Here is a 21375-nt window from a genome sequence, read left to right as displayed (position 1 = left end):
CTCAGTGCTAATTACCTAATGAATAAAGAGAAAGACCTCAGCTCTTTCAGAGGAAATAAAAGCAGGTCAGAATTAAATTATGAGCACTAATAGAAGAGATGCTTATATGCTTCATGGCGCATACATGCACAGAGGAGCGCATGTACACCTAATCACACACAAACAGATTGTGGTTTATCTGACTTTACTCCAATGTTGGGAAGAACATACAATCTGTAATAATCTACAAGGATGACGAAACAATCCAGGAAACACTGACCATCACTGAGGATAAAGGGAACAAAAGGTCAAACAGGTTTTTGTGATGACACTTAGTTGTGACAACACTTCCCATACAATCTGTGACAAGATGTATGGGAACAGTGTCAACACCCAAACTCCCCAAGTGTAGCTCACTCCAACCTGACCTCAGTATGTGGAGTAGACTAGAATAAGTGTGGTGTGGATTATTCCAATGTTACTTCACACTATACAGTCATGGCAGATCTACTCATAACTGAGGAAATTACATTTTTTATTTTTTAAGTATTTATTCAGCTCTTATCTAGACTGACGCACAATGAGCAACTGAAGATATAATAGGTTACAATACATCTTTAACTTGTGTTTTCTTTTCTTTTGTTTACCAGGAGCTTGAGATCCAGGCACGAGCACATGGGCTCCCAAACATGGCTACAGCTTTGGGGACAGTTGAACTGTCCTCCCATCTCCTCAAACAACAACAGCAGCAGCAGCAGCAGCAGCAACAACAACAACAACAACAACAACAACAACAGCAGTCGTCTCCCCAGGCCCAGCAGCCGCCCCTCTACCAGGAGGACCCAAACAGCGACTACCTCCAGAGGATAGCCGTGGTAGCTGGTGTGCCATCCATCCCCGCCACCGGTGGGCTGCAGGATCACATCACGGGTGCTGATGGCTGCACCACATTTTCCGACCCGCTGTCCCACTTCACAGACTTCTTCAGTGCTACGCTCAAGGAGGAGCACCGGCTGGACGAGATCCTGATGGACGACCCGCTCTCGCCATTTGGCACCGACCCGCTCCTCTCGGCCGGCTCACCTGGAGCCGCATCCAAAGACAGCAGCCGCAGGAGCAGCTTCAGCTCTGCAGAGGGTGACGACCTATAATGGGTGCCCTCTACAGAAACGCACTCTTGTTATCTCCTTGTGACAACACGGTTGTAATCCTCAGTGGTAAAGGGCATATACACAGAGCTTTTAAAAGACGGACTGATGGCTCTGGACATACATTAATGACCACTCCCAGGGTTGCAAGTAATTTCAATGACAGCTGACACACCTGACAGTGCCCTTAAAGTCCACCTGTACATAAAGTGTGTAGTTCTTGTTGATCAGGTGGGTGTTAGAGCTCAATTGGCCCAAAATCTCAGCAGGACCAGAAACAGCCCATTGGACCTCCTGCTCCTCCACCTGCTCTTTAGTATAGACTATAAACATGTATCTCTGCCTCCCGGACAGAGCAGAAACAGACTCATAAGAAAAAGGGAGACATTTATCGGCCTTTATATAAATGACCATGTCTACTGTTTTTTTGGTAAACACTGTGGTAGCCGTACACTGTAACATATTCAGAATAATCACTGAAAGCCTGCCCAAACAGTCCTTTATTTTGCAAAAGGATTTTAAACAATTGCAGTCAGGTTTGTGATTGTGTGATGTGCCTTATTCAAACACCCGGGTTTTGTCTTAAAGAAGATACGAACATGTAACATGATGTACTCACCGCTATGCCTAACATGTCGTCGGTCTTGTCTGTGTCTTTTCAGTGTTTTTGTTATATAAGTGTTTATGTATTTATATATGTTTTAATCCATGTATTCATAAAAAAAGATATATATTATTATCTAACATGTTACCTTTTTTATTCTTAGTAGGGGTGGGAAAAATATAATAAACCCCTTTTTTTTGATACGCTTGATTTTGGCTTCTTGTTGTCATCTCAGTGAAGACATCACGTATTGAAGGTCTGCAATCGTACACCATCACACATGACAAAAACCTCTACAGTTCAATTCCTAAATGCTACACATATTCCTTTAAATTTAGAAAATAGTAATAATATATTTCTAAAATTCTGAACACCTTTAGAAAATTCCATGCACAAGTTACCAGCTATCTTTGAGAAAATACCAGGATTTTTCAGTAAAAAAAAAGGCCATTAGAAGTGTATGTCATACTCAAACAACAACAGTGCTCTTACTTTGCTGTGAAAACGTTCACTTGTACTTAAATCTTAATTCTTAATTCTTGACCAGTGGTGGACTGAGTGCAAAATGATCTTGCTGGTCTAGGACTGGGCTAAAAAGAGTAAACAGAGCCTGGAAAAGTTTCATAGGTGAAGGGCCGGCTTACAAGATGCCTGATTGGCAATGAGTGGCAGAAAGGAGGAGAGAGGAGGGAAATTGGATAATAAAGACAAGTAGAGGAGGAGTAATAATTCTGATGAGCCTACTGTGAGCTGATGAGCCCTTGAGGATGAATAATGGCGAGGGATAAAGAGTTGCAACGAGAGCTGTTCGCTGAAGTTTCCTTTGAGGTAAGCAGGATGAAGAGATGTGTCCTTTCACACTGTAGGTATATGATCTGTTCATTAATAAAGTTTCCTGAAGTTTGTTTGCGACGCAGTGATGAAAAACTAATGAAGTCCTAAAAACTCATTGCTTTGTCTAGATTATATATTATGCTGAGTGTTAAAAAATCATTCATCAACATGTAGTTTTCTAATCTTGAAGTCATGCATTAATAATACAACAAACAGACCAGTCTTAAAAAAAACACGCCAATACTTCCCAAGTGGATTTCTCATCAAAGCCTTCATGAATTAATGTTTTAGAGTGTTATTAGCGTCTGTTTCTCTGTAATGAAATCGAAACATTCCTCGCTCGCATCTCCTCTTCAGCCGCAAATAAGGCTGAACCAATCAATCATTACAGAGTACAGCCACTCAAACTACAAAGTGTTGAGTGATGTTTACGGGTAATTGGCCAAAGCAGTTATGGAAGGTAAATATAGATTTTCATTATGCTGAAAACATGAAGAGTATCTAAGAAAGAGTCTGCATGACCGAAATTAAATTTCAAAAGGCTCAATTTACATTTTGATTTTCAATGATTTTTCTTCTTTCTTGTATTACTTAACTTAGGAAAAGTATACAAATCCAGTTAGTCTATCACAGGAACTGATGAAAGTCAAAGCCTGGAGTAGAATAATGCAAAGAGTATCCTTAACCTTAATGAGAGTATTGACAGAATATAAAAAATAAATAAGCACCTATTTTACAAACTTACCCACACACATTCAAATAACTCTTTTGAGGCTGCCTCAGGAGACAAAGCATTCTACTCTGAATAGGAAAGTCAGATTAAACTTTCCTAACTAATTCATTTCTCTCCATATCAAAGGCTATCATGGGCAAAGTTCAAGGCCAGTTATGCGCAGGCTTCAAAAGGAAATGTGGTCGGATGAGGCAACAGTGACATCAGAACAAGCGACTTTTTATTTGGAATATCACAGTTCATCAACCCACGGTTTGGAGACTTACAGGAACTGATGGATTGAGAAAACAGCGTGGGTATCCGATAACACGTTTATGTTAGAGACATTAGCTGCGTATTTTAAGAGGTGAACATACATTATGAACGTGTAAAACAAATTTGGGAAAGTTTGTAATCCTACAAACCTCCCTCTTCCGTCACTTCCTCTACTCTTTACCTAATCTCCTTCATGAGAAACCTATTGGATTCCGGCTTTTTACAATATCTGCAAAAACTGTACACCTTGTAAAATAATCTTTCCATTCCTTTTTGTGTTACTTTTGCATGCACAGCAAAATGGTCTCCCTTAAAGAATTACCTCACTCTCAGGATGAAAGGACTGCTGCTGTATCATATTTCCAACAGCAGGTGGCAGCAATGGGCTGTGGTTCATCATCATCACACACCACACTGTGCCATTTGTTAGTAAAAAGAAACCCCATGCAGGAGTGTGGTACAACAGAAAACAGTTGTGGATTATTTAAGTAAGCCAATAAAGTAAAATAATTCTTCCCAGCTTCCTTGATGCCTTTTAGTCTTTACCAATAGTTACCAAACAGTATTTTCATGTATGGAATAGTGCTTTGGCAGTATATGCTTGAGTCCATGGTGCCCCGTATACTTCCTAGTATAAACTGACAAATCTAAAGAAGGCAAGTGATGTCGTGAACCTCACAGCGGAGTCGTTCTGTCACCAAAACAACGTTGTCAGACCTCCTGCCACCCACCAACACTGACACCACCACTGAGCAGGGGAAGCTGTCACCTGTGCAGATGCCACAGCTGCCAGCGTGCTACAATGCACTCACCTGTCGAGCCTGCCATTGGCAACTCTTAATCACCTCCCGCCGAGGTGACTCACTTTGGAGCCTGCACGCACAGGGCCCCGCACACACTCGTGCGCACACAAACAAGCCTAATCAACATGTGCTTGTGTGCAAACGCAAGCAAAAAAGACACATGCATGGATATGCATACACATGCACATGCAAGCACAGGTGTGTATTTCATTGCCACACATACCAGGAAGCTAAGGGGGGGAAAATAACTACCTAAAAGCCCCTTATCAGGATCTGGACTGTGACAAGACTTGTGCACAAATTAGGTGAAATTTGAGTGGGAATAACAATATGACAGCCAGCAGTGAGGCACCAAACATCAAGTGTCATATCTATTTTCAGCTGTGACTCAGAGCTGTGTGACAAACAACACCATGCTCCTTCTCAATCAGGCAGCTCGTCTACTGGAAATATGGCAAACTAGGCCCTGGATGAATTTACCTTTTAGAAAAAATAAGAAATGATCTGAGGTGAAGGTCAAGTTAAAGGTGAAATTATAAAACTTTGCCAGAGTTTGAGCACTAAGTTTTCATGATTAGCAACTCAAGCTATCAATATTGTCTCTCCAGTGTACTGCAGTAATTCATCCCATGATTCTTTAGGGCACTGGCCTCCATGCTGCTTTTATTAAGGACCACACCCTGACCAGTGCTCGACAAACGCCCACGTCACTAGACTAGCAAGGCCCCACGTGCATTAACGATGGAACACAAGAGAGATGAAAAAAAAAGTGGCTGGGCCTTCTCGAAATGCTATAAAATTAATGTGATTTCCAGAGTTTTTATGAATCGAGCCAGATGCCAAATACATAACTTCAAACAAATTGACTTCCAATTATTGGTGCGGCGCACCACTTCCAGATGTGCAACAGATGGGGCCGGGGCGACCAAAGGTGTCTCAACCCGCGCTTTGTGTTATTCTGCAGTAAAACGGCAGTACAGTTGTATGTGTTTTAAATCACCGTGGGCTGTGGGCTGGAGGTGAAGGGAAGGACAGGGGGATAGCGGAGGAAAAATGAAAGCACATCATTAGGAAAATGTAAATCTACACACTAGCACAGACAGTGGAGCTCCATATGTAGCATTAATACGGCCTGATATTATGTAAAGGCAGACGAGATGCTGGGGCTGAAAGCTGGAGCTGTATCAAGGAGGTGGGGGATTCAGAAATGTAAATGTTAATGTGATCTCTGCTGTATCTTCCAGTGCTGGGATTAAATGGTAAAAAGGAACAATTATGGGGCTCGCTTTTTTTGTGCATATGTTAATAGCTTACAATATCCTTGCATGCATAAAGTACATTAGATATGATTAGAAGATATCCACAGTACATAGTTTTATATACCAGAAGGTTTTACAATAGTCATAAGTAGCACTATACTTTGTGCCATTGTTAATGGAGTCTCTTCCTGGAAACTTTAAATAATTTGATTAGTCACTGTTAAAGCTACATAAAAGTAAAACAAATGTGATTCAGAGTAAGAAAAGTAGCTGAGCACGGACTTCTTTTCACTGCAGACGAAAACTAATAGAATATCCAATAGTGGTACGGTGTCCTGGGAGGGTCATGGCTCTGATCCCATTATTACCAGAGACTTGGGCCCTTAGGGAGCCAAAATAGCTGTGTATTTTTCCCAGTGCCCATACTGAAGCAGCCTACTGGGGCCCTATCTACTTCACTAGCAGTCTGCCAGAGCACCACAGGTCCCCTCACCCTCCACCCACCCACCCACCCCTCTGATCCTGAGGGCCAAAGAGCTTCTCCTCGCTTCTCTGTTTTCACGTATCTTAGGATGTCTATTCAAATACACAGCCTTGTGTAATCTGGGTGACCTTGGACTAAATGGAAGCTGCTGAGGAGAAGTCCCTGATTGATTTGTAATTCAAAAGAGGAGCAATGGCCACTGTGCCCCCACCGCCCCTGCCTCCAGGAAACCCCCCCCCCTCCCCCTCATGAAAAACAAAATGAAGAGCAACATTTAAAAGCAGTCTTCTCTCCTCTGTTTCCTCATGTTTGGTGAGTTTAGGGGCAGCTGGGTAAATGTCAGATTTAGGCATAGTCGGTGCAGGGTGGTAGGATGGGGGGGGGGGTAAGGGAGGGTGTTGGGGGAGAGCATCAAGATGATCATCATTAGCAGAGGAAGATAATTGGCGCTGCATGGGCCCCTGCGTTTGGGTGCTCTGATGGGCATCTCGTCTGCATTATTCATTCATCTACCCTCTCTCTCTCCTGTACGCTCCCTCTCCTGTTCCCTCTCTCGACCCAGGCCAGGCGCTGGTCCTTAGGAGCTGGACTCATCTATTATAGATGGGTAATTGTTTATTAAATGCAGGCCTGACCCTATTATGCCTATTACCCATGTGCCGCACACCGGTGTGGCTGTATTTTTCCATATTCTAGAAGATCTGACAATCCCCTGTCGAGGACGTGAGGCCGCTTGGCGTGAGTAAGTGTCAGCATCCACGGCTGAGGATGGAGAAAGGGGAGAAAAAATAGACGGAGATAGGAAAAGAGGAAGAAGCCGGCAGGGAGGAGAGGAAAGGAGAAGAGGATGATGAAAAATAAAGCCAATGCCCGCGTGGCTGCCACTGGCCAGAGAAGTCTCCCTCTCTCCTTCTCCTCCAAGGCTTGGATGGATGGAGGCAAAGACAAAGGGTGAGCTAAAGAGATGCTTTGCCTCTCATTACACTGACTCCTAATCTACCTCTGCCCTATCCTGGGCAATCCCTGCTCCAGGCGTTTGGAGGCTAAAGCTTCAAACTAGGCATTTGTCCAAAGCGGATTCATTACCTTAGATAGGACTACCAATGAGCCTGCTAAAATGTCACATTTAAAACTCACACATGAGCCCGAGCTGAGCCAAACTGACACTAGAGGTCAGTATTGTAACAGAGTTCAGATGCACCCTCTCTTTCACTACCAGACAACAGTGAGCTTAAAGCAGACACAGACATTACAAAAGATAGGAAAGACTGGAAAAATAATTCAGGTAATGGAAATGAATTGAAATGAAATGATTAAGTTCAGTTAATTACTCGGTAGCTTAGGCAAATCAGCTTAACTTATATCAAAATCATTATTTCAGCCAGAACGGCAGATTCACTGGGAAGATATTTAGCCAACATGTACTTAAACCAGTGTATATAAAGTAGGATCGGGCTAATGGATTAGATCTAATACATGTGGCACTCGGTATGGTGACAAAAATAAATGTGCTATTAGAAATTATAGAGCTGGGGGAAACATTCTGGATCAATTTGAAGCCACAGATGGCTTGGAGAAGTCAGAGGGTGGTGTTGGTGACATGTTTCTTTGTCACCGTTCAAGTATTTATATCACCTTAGTATCACTTTGTGAATGACAGTCCTGCTAAATACTAACTTCCTGTTCAGGAAAACAGTTAAAACAGTTCACTCTCATACTGTGAAATAAGTCAAAATACTCAGAGAGATGTATGTACAACACAACACTGAGGAGAAAGGGGAAAAAAATATCGCCTGGTTTGGATGTACTGCTGTGCTGTGGTATGATGTAGTGATCTGCATGATGGCATGTCACTGGTTATTGGCTGGGTTGAGAGTGATTAACATGGGGTGTTAATTAGTGGGTCGTCAAGAGTGGGTGTGTGGCTAACGACACGGCTCTGAACAGCTCGGTCACACATAAACACACAGCGCAGTTCAGGCCTCCTTTTACAATTAAAATGAATTTGACAATTAGTGCTGAGGAAAATAATTTAAATTACATCTCTTAATATGTTAGGTTTAATCAAAGGCAAAAAAAAAAAAAGAAGATACGGCAAATTAAATAATTTCAACAGAAACATAAAATTACAACATGCTCAGGAAAATTCAAAGAACATTACAGGCATAATTTGCAAATGATGACTTTTAGTGGTATACGAAGAACTGTGCTTTAAAAAGTCATTCGTTTTAGACTGTGTTTGAAATGATGTCAAATTATTATGGCTCACATCAATAAAGATGAAGCTATGGAAACGAATGAAACAAAGATTTTTTGCTTAATTCCATCAAGCAGTATTTACTGATAAAATGGAGAGCGAGAAAGAATGTTGTCATTGAAATTTACAGGCCAAAATCATCAGAAATGTAAATGTAATTTTGCATTGAGTGGACCATAAAAAGCAATAAAACCTAAAAAACTGCCACTGTAGTAATAACACAGCTGCAGTTATAATAATAATAACTGTAAACTATAATAAATATACTGTATCTAGCGCAAATCAATAAAGCCTTATTTACAACCTTTTCTAATTTAAAAGCACTCATACAGAAATAGAGCCGGCCAGCAGGAATTCCAGTAGCAGATTTGCCGTAATGCTGTTGAGTTGATTAGAAGAGTGAGAGGAGAGTGACTCAGAGAGTGAGTGAGTGAGTAAGAAGAGAGGAGGGAGTGAGTGAGAGTCAAGCCGCCCCTCTTCCCAAAGCTTATTTATTCCTCTAGCATCCAGCCCACTGATTAGGCAGCTACAGACACTCTTAATGCCTCCCCACAATGAATGAGCTGCTGCAATTTCAATGGGCTTATCTGTTGTGCTGTGTTCAGTAAATAATGCCGCAGCTGTCACTGCCCTCGAACGCATCATCCATGTAGCTAATGCTATGTTGGGATTAGCCGTGTTGAATGAAGTCTTGTCACCGAGCAGGGGAAGCTGTGCCAAGCTCCAAACAGTTTACAGGACCCTCCGCCCCAAGTGGAACAAATAGAATGTAATTAAGGAGAGATGAGAGCATGGAGGAGGTGTAGTCAGACAGGGGATGCACACACACAAACACATACTCTCGAATGCACATTTACCCCTGCAAATGCAAATGCCTCTTTGTTAGTTGCTGTGCCTTTTAATACCCAGAGAGAGTAAAATACCTTTTTTTCCACATTATGGAATTTGTCATGTTCAGTTGGAGCTGTCATAGCTAGAACAGTGTGCGCTAATGTGTGTAATCTGCTTTGCAACACATCAATTATGATGGATATTGCTCCACCGCCATGCTTCCAGGGTTTTTATATAAGCCTGCAGGGGAATCAGTCTTTTCTTGTTAGGCAACCTGTTTAGTAAATAATGATCCACTTTGAGCCTGGCTGATGCCGTATAATGTGATGTGTGTGCATGAGTGTACACATGTGCGCCTGTGTGTGTGTGTGTGTACAGTGTAGCATGTGTGTGGCGGTGCTTTGGTGCACGAGGATCAAGCCTACTAGATCAAAAAACACTTACGTGCAAGCTGGAATTCAATCATGCTAGCGCTGTGAAACCCACGTCACCCAGAAACCTAAACCGCTTCTGAACGTGCTACGAGGCCATATGTAAAAACTATAAATATTATCAGTGACTTGTAAAAGTATTTTCAGAGCTGTCTGTGCTAACAAAGAGGCTGACATAAAAATAATTACATCTTACACTATGTCAAGCAAAATTTAATTTTATTTCACAAATCAGGTTATACCAATCCCTGTTTTTCTTGCAGGGATGCTCAGGGGTGCAGGTACATCACCTCTTCTTCTATTGTCATCTTCCCTCTTCTTATCCAGTTATCACAACTTTATTTATCTGTTTTACCACCTTTACCTCCTTCTGTCCCAAACTTTCCACTTTCTCTTTCTTCATGGCTGTGGGTGAGCCCTGGCTTTCTTTTGCACCACCTCTTTTTTTTTTCTTTCTCTGAAGCAGCATCGGTTCTTGAACTCCCTTCGCTTGTGTTATGAATTATGTTTCTCCGGCTCACGCGCTCTGCCTTGCTTTCTCCCGGACAGGGCAGCAGAAAACACAGAGAGAGGGGCACAAATTTAATTTTATACTTCCTCTGAATCCAGCGGGCACACTCCATTCCCCTCTCCATCTCTAACATAGTCCTATTTTTTTCTGCGGACCACAGATTTGAAGAAAGCCAGTCTTCTTTAAACAATCCCTAATTTTTGCTTGCCTTTGAATCATTCACCTCCTGGTTTGCTCTCCTTCACAGACGCAGAACAGAGGGCTGCAACATTTAGTTAACTTACCCGTAGTAACCTCCGATGACCAAAAACAGTAGGGGTAACAGCGTTTCTTTTGCCAAAGCACATTTTGACAAAACACACGAGTTGTTAGGACTTTTCAGTTAAGGGACAAGGCTTTCTAAACTCCGGGGCCCACCCTGCAAGCTGGCTCTTCTCAGCTGGAGTAATGTTTTGCCAATATGCTTGAGAAGGGCTTTAGCTTGGGGCCCTTTGTGAGCTGCAACGGATCACATGGAGATCCCTGTCAGATCCCCACTACACTACACTTCATTCAGCCAGTCAGTCAGTCAGTCAGTTAGTCAGTCAGTCATTCCGTCAGCGAGGCAGAGAGGCAGGTAACAGACAGGGAGAGAGAGGCCCTTCACTCCTAGATGAACACATTCTTTAGTGTCAGCATAAAACCCTGAGCTGCACTGGGACCCCCTCGCAGACACAGCTCTGTGTATGTGTTTTTCTTTTGCGTGTTGTGAGTGTGCAGCGGAGATGCACATTCTCATGTCTTCATACACCTCTGTCAGACTGAAAAACCGCTGAGATTTTGGAGGCTTAATCTGAGATTGGGACAGACACCACTGGATATTCTATTTACTCCACGCAAGCCGCTCCCCAATGTCCCATAAAGCCCCTCGCCTCTGAACTAAGCTGGTCAGGGTTAAAGCTCCCCAGCGACGGGAGACTGAGTACCTGCCCAGAGTGTGTGTCAGTGTGTTTATGTGTAATCTGTCTATGTGAACACAAAGCCCTGTCCCCCCGCCTCCCTCCGGTGTAATGGCTTTATTTATGAAGTGGCACCAGCAGTAACAGGCAGGCGATAAAGGAGGAGATAGTGCAACAAAGTCGCACGCCATGCCGTGGCCTGCAGCCATGCTATCCTTATGGCTTTTAAAAAATTGATACTATTTGACGCAGTGTGTTTATCATGCGAGTGAGAGGCAGGAGAGGTGAAGTAAATACTGCTGCTAGAGAGGCAGAGTATAGGAGGTGATAATTCTCTCACTGCAGGAATGTGTTTACTTTGACCACTGAGAAATGAGAGATTTTTAAAAGTTGATGTAAAGATGATGACGTCCATAACTCTTCTAGAAGAAACTTTTCTGTTGTGAAGATTTTCTACCAAAATATGACATGAAAAGGAAGGATGTACAGTAGGATTTGAACAGCAACAGAAACATCAACATGTTTTATTCCAGTAATAAATACATGCTTAGCAGAAAACAAGGTGATAAATCTTGTCACAGTGTAATTTAAAACTTATTTCTTAAACATTCAAAACTTAAACACACTTGAGCTTGAGTGAAGAAAAAGCCAAAATTTGCTTTTTCCCAGGGAATGAAAGGTTTTGTAGACACCCCACCTGCACCTGGGGTACTTTGCACACACACACACACACACACACACACAGAGGTGTGCCTCTAAAAACAGAAAATGAGGACATTTCCTCAGTATTCCCCACGGCAATGGCCTGCTGGCCAATGAGACCAGCAGGTTTCGTAGAGATGCAGAAACCTGTTAGAACACACAGAACTCATTCAAACTCTTCTGCATGTCCTCTTCCTCTCTTCCCTTTTTCTTCTCTTGTACTTTTTCGAACTCTCTCTCCCCCTCCTGCACACTGTGCTTAAAGTTTGTGTGAGTGACTGAGAGCATTAACCTCTTTACCGCAACCTCCACTCCAACACACCTGTGCACCGGGTAAACCCGTCATTAAAATTAACATATGACTTGCCATTAAATGAGCACATTCACCGTGTTTTTCTTTCTCGTTTGTGCCATTGCAAGCAAACTGCTGACTGAACTCAACGGTTCTCTGGGGTACCATTCCTGATTTGTTTACCTGAATAACTAACATGATTTACCGTTTCATTCAGACACAACGACACTGAATTGATGGCGTCTGACTGCGACCAACAGTGCGTGACGGCAAAAACAGCGGTGCATTCACATGTACAATGACAACATGGTTTAATGTAAACCAAATGCCTACACAAGTGCTGTTACTGAACAAAATATCTCCCTTTGCAAAGTTGATTTGTGAGGCGAGGCTGCTGTCATCACAATCACCTAGTGTGTGTGTGTGTGTGTGTGTCAGAGAAGAGAGACTAAAGAGAAGAAGAGGTGAAGACACTTTCTCACCGCTCATGACTCCTCAAGACTAAATATAGCGTCTGGCTTTTGTAGCCTCTGTTAGATCCCATATTTCAGTCTGACCCCGATCTGAAGATAAAGCAGGAGCTCACTGTTTCTCCTCTTGTCTCTTTTTTTAACTCTGATGACCCCACCCCCTCTAACCGACTGAATTGTGCCTAAATTTACAGCTAAAACAACAGAGCGTGGGCCTTTCAGATGTGTCATCTCAGTAAACTGCTCGTTTATTAGCGGAGATGTTATATTCGCTGTCACGCCGAGGTCCCATCTTGTTTTGCCAGGTGGACTATGGGGCCCTTCCCGCCTGCTCCGGCTGACTGTTTTGATCCAAAGCAGCTGGTAGGACGCGATACCCGTTTAGTCTGAGAAATCAGCTTGTACAAACACACACCTCGTTCGCTCTGTAGCCCGGCACAGGCCAGTGCATCTGCCAGCCATTATAACCTCATATCTGCCTTGTATCAGCCTTCTCGCAAAATAAGCCAGATCCTGTTTCCAGGCCAGCAAATAAACAAAACAGGCCTCAGGCATCATTATTCATTATTAAAGATGATATGGCTCAGGCAGGGGTATTTTTGACAAAGTACACCTGCACTGCCCACATCTTTCCACCCTCAGAAAGTGGCTCGGTCTGCATACCCAAACTCTCATGGGAGATGCCAAGTGCTACTCACAGGTGTGGTGGGTTAAACATGCTGCAACTGCCAAGGAGTTTAGGTGACATGTCTTTAAAATATGCGATCACCTCATGCGGAGTTCATCATTTTTATTCATTTATTCATCTTCTCATCAGACACAAAAACCAATTGAAAGTTAGTGTAAGAACCTGTGAAAACTCGAACTTATGGAAAACTCTTGTAGTCGTCCTGACACATACAAGGTACAAACATGCAGCTGATGGCTGTATGTTGTCAGTCATTCCAATGAAAAACTGCCAGGCTGATAAAAAAAAAAAAGTGCTGCGTTAAGCAACTCTGGGGTGTCACAGTGGTTGAAGTTAACTTGTAGGCCTACTGAGCGCTTCTCCCCGGAGTACAAAATTGTTACAAAGTAAGGAAACGCTTTTGCGTTGATGGAGGGAAACCGAAAAGCCACTACGGTTGGTTACAAGGACTTGAAGCTTGAAGACGCCCTCGCCGCACTTCCAGCGGTGAGAGATGGGAAGAAAGAGAGAGCAAGAAAGCAAGGTTGGAAGGTAAAGATTGAGGAAAAAGCGGAGGGAAAGAGGCGTAACATAAGAGAGGGAATGAGAGAAGAGTTTTGTGTGTGCAAATTAATGTGGATGTGTTTGAAAGGGTGAAAGGGAGGTGGGTAGTTTTGGCTTGTTTTCTTTGGCGCAATTGCCCGGAGAAGCAGCCACGAACAGGAAGGTCTAAAAGTTAATTACATCAGCTGTCTGAGCCAAAATAAATGTCAGCCCCCTGATGGACGCCGCAACACCTCCTCGCCTCTCACTTGCCTCTCAGCAGGCACTTCAACTGCTTTAAGTTATCTCAATGCAAACGGCCTGGATACAATTTTATGCAAAAAAACAGCATCTCTGAGATCAACTGAACATCTCAAGTGAAACATATTTTGTCTTATTCTGTAAATGTCTACATGGGCCTGAGTTTTTGTCCATCTCTCCGCTAATTTTCCTGCATCTGTTTCTCCGTATGCCTTTTTACGCATGTGAATGTGCTTCTGAGTCACCACCATGTTCGTTTCCCCCTAGCTATGTTCATTAACCAAGCCTTGCTCCAAAGCACCGCTCCTGGTCTTTTCTTGCTCCTTAATCATTCTTAATTTCACATAGCACCTACGGGTGTCCTTCCTTGCCCACTGCTCCCACCCGTTCCAGCCCCTCCGGCCTCCCCTCCTGCGTTGTCAAGCCGCAACTCTTCACACACCCCAAAAGACTGCCGGTACCAATCCAAACCCCGAGCCTCCATGCCATTCAACCTCCCAGCCATGTGGACTTTAAAACATGTTATCTCCCAGTACACTCTGATGATCCCTGCAACATTAGCATAACTTAACACAGCACCTCTGGTCAGCCTTTGTAAATCACTACAGTGAGAGAGAGCACACTTTGACACTTGGAATAAGATAATGTTCTCTACTATGGGGTCATAACAAAAAAAATTACTTGTATAAAGTCTATAGAAAAGACTTTGACTTGGAGTTTGAAGGCTCATATGGTGCTAAAATATTGCACAACGGTTTATAATGCTATGAGACGGGATTTCAAAACTCTGAAAACTTATCACAACAGCAATCATTTGATCTTCCTTCACAACAATCGCCAGATATACAGTAGAAATATGGTGTTCACATTGTAAAGCTCTCCTGGGAATGTGTGATTGCCTGCGAATCGCAGTTCTCAAAAGTTGAATCAGGTTCAGCTTGTTTGACAGATGACCCCGCATTTTTTTTTCGCTGGAGCCCTCTGCGTCTGAACCCCCGAGGGTATTGTCTGGCAACACACTGTGGCAATCACAAGTTAAACTGTGTTACTCTACTGTTCGCCTCACAATTGCTGAGATGAAGGATGAAATGATTGTCACTAAATGTTTCCAAAGTTGTAAAATGCATTGTTTTAGCATCTGACAAGCCTTCAAACTCATGAATATATTACTCTAACTGGATTTCTTGGAATGTATTTGATCGTTTTACCAATACCTGTAACCATACTGCCACACCAGCACCTCCCTTGTGTCCTGTTTTCAGCCTGAACACCAGTTAAGATCATCAGTGCCCATCAAAATCAACTCAAACTGACTGTTGTTAGCTTTTACAAGCTGTTTTGTTTTTAAAAATAATGTAGGGGATTTCTTCTTTTCTCTTTTAGATCTAAATTCTGCTCCAAACAAAATTATAGCTTGAAATTTTTAAACTTGGGTTTTTGCTTCCCTTGCTAGCTCACTAGCCATCAGCTCAACCAACGGTTAGCAACATTACTGAAGCTTCAATTTGATACTTTAGCTTGTATTCTAATCAGAAGATTAATAATAAGACAGTGTGAGTTAAGACACCTGAGAGCCCTTTTTATGTCGAGGAGGAGTTTTTCAACTGTGATGAAACACAGTACTGCCTGTGCATCTTTCTCTGAGACGTGGTGAAGTAAGAGTGGGCGGGCAGATGGTGGAAGGCGGCACGTTCCGCGTCTTCCTCACGCTGTCAATTCTCGCATCCTCTCCTCTCTTGTCTTCCTCTCTCCTCTATAGTCTCCTCTCCTCCTCTTTCCACTCATGGCGGGAGCAGTGCGTGGGAGTTGCTCAGGAGACATCATCATGAGCCACTTCACTCGAGTGCTGCCTTCAATCAGCCCTCAAATTAATATTAATCATTTCTCCATCCCCCCATACAACAACCCCTTCGTCTCCGCGCTGCCGCTGATAAATACTGATTTGAAAAGAAGCAATAAATAAAGTATTTACAGGCGTATATGGAACGTATGTCAATGACCACACCTTTATCATGTCTTTCTTTCTCTGTACGTCTTTCTGTCCCAGTGGTTTTACGGTTCAAACCGCCGTTAAAGCCTTAATTGTCCCTAATCACTGCTGAAGGTCATGGCTACTCAGCAATACATCTCCCTTCCTCTGCCTTGTCCTTCTCATCTCTCCCCTTTTCTCCTCTCTTTTCCAGCCCCTTACTTTCCTGCATTTCTCTTCTCTCCTCAGGACAAGACTCTGGAACCAACTGTCCATTACAAATCTTCAAAAAAAAAAAAAAAAAGGGTGGAAAAAAAGGAGTGAAAGCATAATTAGGACCTTAGTTTTCTGACTTTTATTTCCACAAGAATGTATATGAAACAGACATCTACAGCCTTGCTATTAGCAGGCATGCTGCCTCCCAGAGAGAAATAGATGGAGAAAGAATGAGAGATGGGAAGAAAATATGAGCCCTAAAATCAAAAGTGATCATCCAGTGGAAAGTGTGTGTGTGTGTATATGCGTGTGTGTGTGAGAGCGAGCGTTGAAGATGTCTGAAGGTCAGGGAGACATTGAGGCAATCACACTAATGAAAACAAACGAGGGATGCAGTTGGAGGGAGAGGAGGAAAGAGAGAAAGGGACACAGGGAGAGATAGTTAAAAAAAAAAAAGGAGAGAAAGGAAGTGTGCATGTGCGTGTGTGTGTGAGGAGAGATAGTCTGCCTTACCTCAGACTAATCAAACACAACACAGTGCTATAAAAGGCCGGTGAGAATGTACAGATACATAAGCGAATTCTCACAGCCTGCCATGTACTGTTCTTTTATTTACATGCCCTCCTAACCTTTAGTGAGGATGGAGGACGCACACAAACACACACAGACACACATTGTACTGTACATACGCAGGCAAACACACACAAACACACATACACATGGCAATAGCAATATGTGAAGGTTATTCCTGCAGAGGGATGACAGTGTTTATTCAGGGCTAGCAGGCACACTCTGTGACATTCAGCTTGGAGAAAATGATTAATGCGACAATATACATAGGCACGAGGAATAGCAAAAAAAGTGTTGAACTATTCCTTCACAGAGAGCAGAGGCCTTTGTAGCCACCTATACGTACATATAATTGTCTTTCATTAGCTCCCCGTGCTACATTTTTGTGTCTGCAAGAACGAGTTGAAATTACAGTGATTATGAATCCAATATCTGATGCTTTGTCAGTTTTCATATCAAAAACCCCTAATTCATTCAAACATTTAATATAAAGGGACAAGGTGAGAGAGAGAGAGAGAGAGAGAGAGAAAGAGAGAGAGAGAGAATTAAGAAAGGAAACAAAAGTTTGATTCTGAAGAAATGAGAGGGTGGGCGGAAAGGAGAGACGTACATGAGATGTAAGTGAATAAAACCTCCATTACCAGATTGAATGTAAAGGAAGCGTGTTTTTAATTAACATCGCTGCTAATTAACGAGTGGTTATAGATCAAAAAGAGAGAGATACAGAGGCACATGTGATGTGATGTACAGTGCGCACACACATTCACACTGCCTCAAGTACACGTACACACACATAATCACGCTGTGATTGCGCTCCCCACCTGATCACGCGCTATCCAACCAATCAGTCAACATGTGGATCCAACGGCTTCCCACCAATAACGTGAGGTGGAGATCATTGAGATATTAGTAGTAATCAATAAGCAGAGGGCCTACCACTGCAGTTAAACCTTCCCTAGAGGAGAGGCACTGCCTCAGGCAGAGAGAAGTGAGGAGCGGTGTAAAAACATGCACTGCAAAACATACCAAGGCCTAAAATTATATATATATATTTTTAAAACAAATAGTCCAGCTGAAAGTTTTTTCTTAACCTAACAACTCTGGGGGCAATGGAATTTATTTTATTATGAGAGCATCTTCTTTTAAAGAAGCTTTTCTGATTCAGAATAATCCTTGATTACCCACCCACTGTTCTGCCTGTGGGATGCTAGCACTATGAAGAACTGTCACAAACTGCTAGCACGATGAAAACATGAATATGAACATGTAATATATGTTATATGATAAATTACACCCATCTTTTGGGTCAGTGTGGTTATTTTCAAAAACATTCATAAAAAGAATCCAGGTATAATACGCAGAAGAGTCTGTAGTTAAAACCTTAAAAATAAGGTGTCTCCACAGGAAAGGGTGTTAAAGGGTTGAAATACCAGTTTGGGTGGGTAATTTTGAAATAAAACATAAGAGATGATTTGGTAGGAAATGGGGTCAAAGGGTTAAAAAAATAGAGTGAAATTAGGACAGAGGCTGTGTGTATGAAAAGAAAGGAAGAAGGGAACAGTTGAGTTAGTTTTATCTAGTTCTTTAAAATATATTTCACACCATGACAGTTAAGATGCTATTAGTTTAGTCCCTGTTAAAATTCAGCACATTACATTATTACAGTGAACCAGCCACCTACATAGATAAACCTGCTAGACAATATTTAAGTGAACTGTAGAAAAAAATGTCTACTTTAGTATAGTCTATTCATTTTTACTGTTTTTCTCAGAGGATGTGCAAGATCTGCAAACTGAGTAAGATTCTACGATTACATTGGTTTCCAATGCAGGGAAATTCCACAAAACAAGAGTCAATACACTAAAACAAGGTAAATTAGGACCATAACGTTACCACTAAGAAGACACACTCTCTCCAATCTAGAAAAGTTGTGTTATGTTTAATTGGAAACAAGTTAAATGAAATTACATCACCTACTAAAAAATTAAGACTCAAAATTAATCATTTGGAATGATAAATGCAAGACTTATCCGCCTGATTGGCCTGGTCAACTAACCAACCACTCAGCCAGCCAGCCAGTCAATCCAACAGTCAGCAAACCATTAAATCAGCAAACGATCCAGTCACCCGGGCAGCCAAACAAACTGACTCAGCAGCTCTCAGACAGCATCCTGGCTGAGCTGAGCTGCTCTGTGCTGGCCTATTCCACTTCAGAGGAAGCCCTCCAGTTTATTTTTCATTGGAAGGGGATTTGGCTGCTATCAAGTGGTAGCAGCCCAGTATCAAACACACGTCTGACTTGTAAACAGGCAGCTGGCAGCTCTCCAAGCTCCCCACAGCGTGCAACGCGGCCGAGCCAGGCGGAGTGGAGTTGTGACACTGATCCCACCCGTATCACTCCCCGACAGCCAGCGCTAATAGACCCTTCAAACACTCTCACCTCTATCTATATTTTATTTGAGACATGCCATGTCTGTTGTGTGTACACGTGTTTATGTGGGTGTTTGCGTGCTACAACTCTGGATGTGCATTATGTTGTGTGTGTGTGTGTGTGCGTGTGTGCATCTTCTGCCTCCTGCGTGTCTCTCTGGATGAGGCATCTTCTTTATTGCTTGTTGACATGGATCCCTTTAGCCCTTAACAGGAGTCAGCGGGAGGGCTAAGCTGCTAACCAGCCACTCTGAGACATACACACACACACAGAAACTCACACATTGCACTGCTTCACTAGTCGAAAAGCATTATTCAGCAGGTCAACAGGCACTCTGACTGCTTGGGAGTGTGTGTGCGTGCATGTTTGTGTATACAGTATGTACGCGTGTGTCAGATGCGTATGTGAGTGCTCGCGCCGAGCGCTTCAGGCTAAGGCACTCAGAGTGAAATTATGTTCTCAGACTGGCTCCGTGTTGCCCTCTTTATCCTGACAGGCGAGGAAACAGCCACAAATAAATAAGCAGAGAGCTCTCTCCCCAGACGTGACCGCCATGGCATACTAGCACTCCAGAAGACAGCGTGAAGAAAACAGAATTGTATTTTATTGTAGGGGCGGCAGGGGACTGTGACTCGATAAGCATGGTGTATTTGTTGTATTTGTGCCACTTAAAGTAAAGCTGCTTCTGTGGGAATAGTTAAGGGGGCGTGTGAGGACACAACAAGCATGAGAAATTTGCTTCTGGGGCAAAGGCCATTTACAGTTCCAGGCAGTTTTTTTTTAATGCAACAAAACCGCACTTTATTGAATACAATAAGAAGGTTATTTAAATGATTTTGTTTTCCAAAAATAACAATAATATTTTTTCACTGTAAGCTGAAGTCTGCCATGCTTTTTAAGTAATAAAACGGTCACACTTACTGTGGCTACAAATGCTCTCCACACTCACACAGGTGTTTTCACTTATACAAGCTAATTAGACCTCTGCTCAGGATGAAGTTGGGTGGAGCTGTGCTGGAATAATGTGAGGTCAACAAACTTCGTGAACCAATACTATATAAATACCGAATCCACCCACACAATCTTCAGATGAGGAGTGTGTTCTGTTACCCATACTACCATACTATTTAGTATGCCAGACAAAGATTTGGTATGTCCCAATACATAGTATGTCAAATGCAGTACGCCAAAAGTACCAGGATGTCCTATTACATCTGCATTTTGCAGTATTCAAGCCATAGATGCATAAAGAGAACTGGATACAGTGCCGGACGCAGGGCCTTGTTCATTCCTATGAGAGTTGCTCAGTGGACGCTTGAAGCCAAAAAAGCCACTTCCTGCTGTACAAATTACCTGGATGAAAACATACTGCACACGCTCTATGGGCACCATGCGCCCATAGACTATGCTCACTAGAAACTTCCGCTGGTTGAGACGGCTAACTTACAGTTAAGCTCTCTGGCTAACTTGAATGGGGATAAAACGATTCAATTGTGCGGCTCTTCTAGACTTTCAAAATGTGATTGGACCGAATGGATCAAATTCTGATCGATGATTGTGAGTGAAATGAATAATTTCGAAAAATGTATCCACTGATTTACAGATGTCTCTTTCTTCAACAGTACGCACTTTGTAAGGGCAGCTGCAGTACATACTAAAAGTAAAACGTAAAAGTATGCAATTTGGAACGCAGCAGAGGTTTAATTAGGCAAATGAGTGAAAACATCTGTGTAGGTTTACCAAGGGTGTCTAGGGCTCTTACCTTGACAATCTACAACACTATTAGCTCCTTTAATACAAATGAGCTACGAGCTAAACCTCTGTGGTTTTTATAAGAGATCAGTTCAAATAGAGAAAGCTTGTAAGATTGAGAGTTTAAGAATTGCATCATGAAATGTGCAAATAAATATTAAATTATTACTGTGATGTTTTTACCAGAATTAGTATGAAATAACTTGTAAAAAAATAAATTTAATCACTTAATTAATTTACTTAATTTACTCAGTCATAACTATAGTCTGACATTAGCTTTTTGAAAGTGACAGCAATAAGTATTAGAGAGTTTGAAATCTGATGAAGACTTTTTGACACAAACACATTTTTTATATAAAAACAACAAGATTTCTTAAATTTGTTTTTGAAGACCCTGGCAAAGATATGTACTGATCGTGACATTGTATAGTTCAA

The 21375-nt window shown here is 42.4% G+C and overlaps 2 protein-coding genes across 11 annotated transcripts in view; one reads left to right on the top strand and one right to left on the bottom strand.

Moving 5' to 3' along the window:
- tfec (transcription factor EC) overlaps positions 1-1907 on the top strand; it is a 59069-nt gene extending 57162 nt beyond the window's left edge. For all 10 annotated transcript variants that reach the window (XM_042402683.1, XM_042402685.1, XM_042402687.1 and 7 more), the window contains one exon: positions 630-1907. In XM_042402683.1, coding sequence (XP_042258617.1) covers positions 630-1130 — 501 coding nt within the window. In that variant the 3' untranslated portion in view covers positions 1131-1907. The remainder of the gene's footprint in view (positions 1-629) is intronic.
- Positions 1-21375, bottom strand: part of mdfic (MyoD family inhibitor domain containing) — a 221007-nt gene that overhangs the window by 48289 nt on the left and 151343 nt on the right. The window lies entirely within an intron of this gene.

The sequence above is a fragment of the Thunnus maccoyii genome, chromosome 23 (genome assembly GCF_910596095.1).
Source record: "Thunnus maccoyii chromosome 23, fThuMac1.1, whole genome shotgun sequence".
In the NCBI taxonomy this organism is placed as follows: domain Eukaryota; kingdom Metazoa; phylum Chordata; class Actinopteri; order Scombriformes; family Scombridae; genus Thunnus; species Thunnus maccoyii.
The sequence above is the reverse complement of the archived record's forward strand: the minus strand, read 5'-3'. Positions and strand labels throughout refer to the sequence as shown.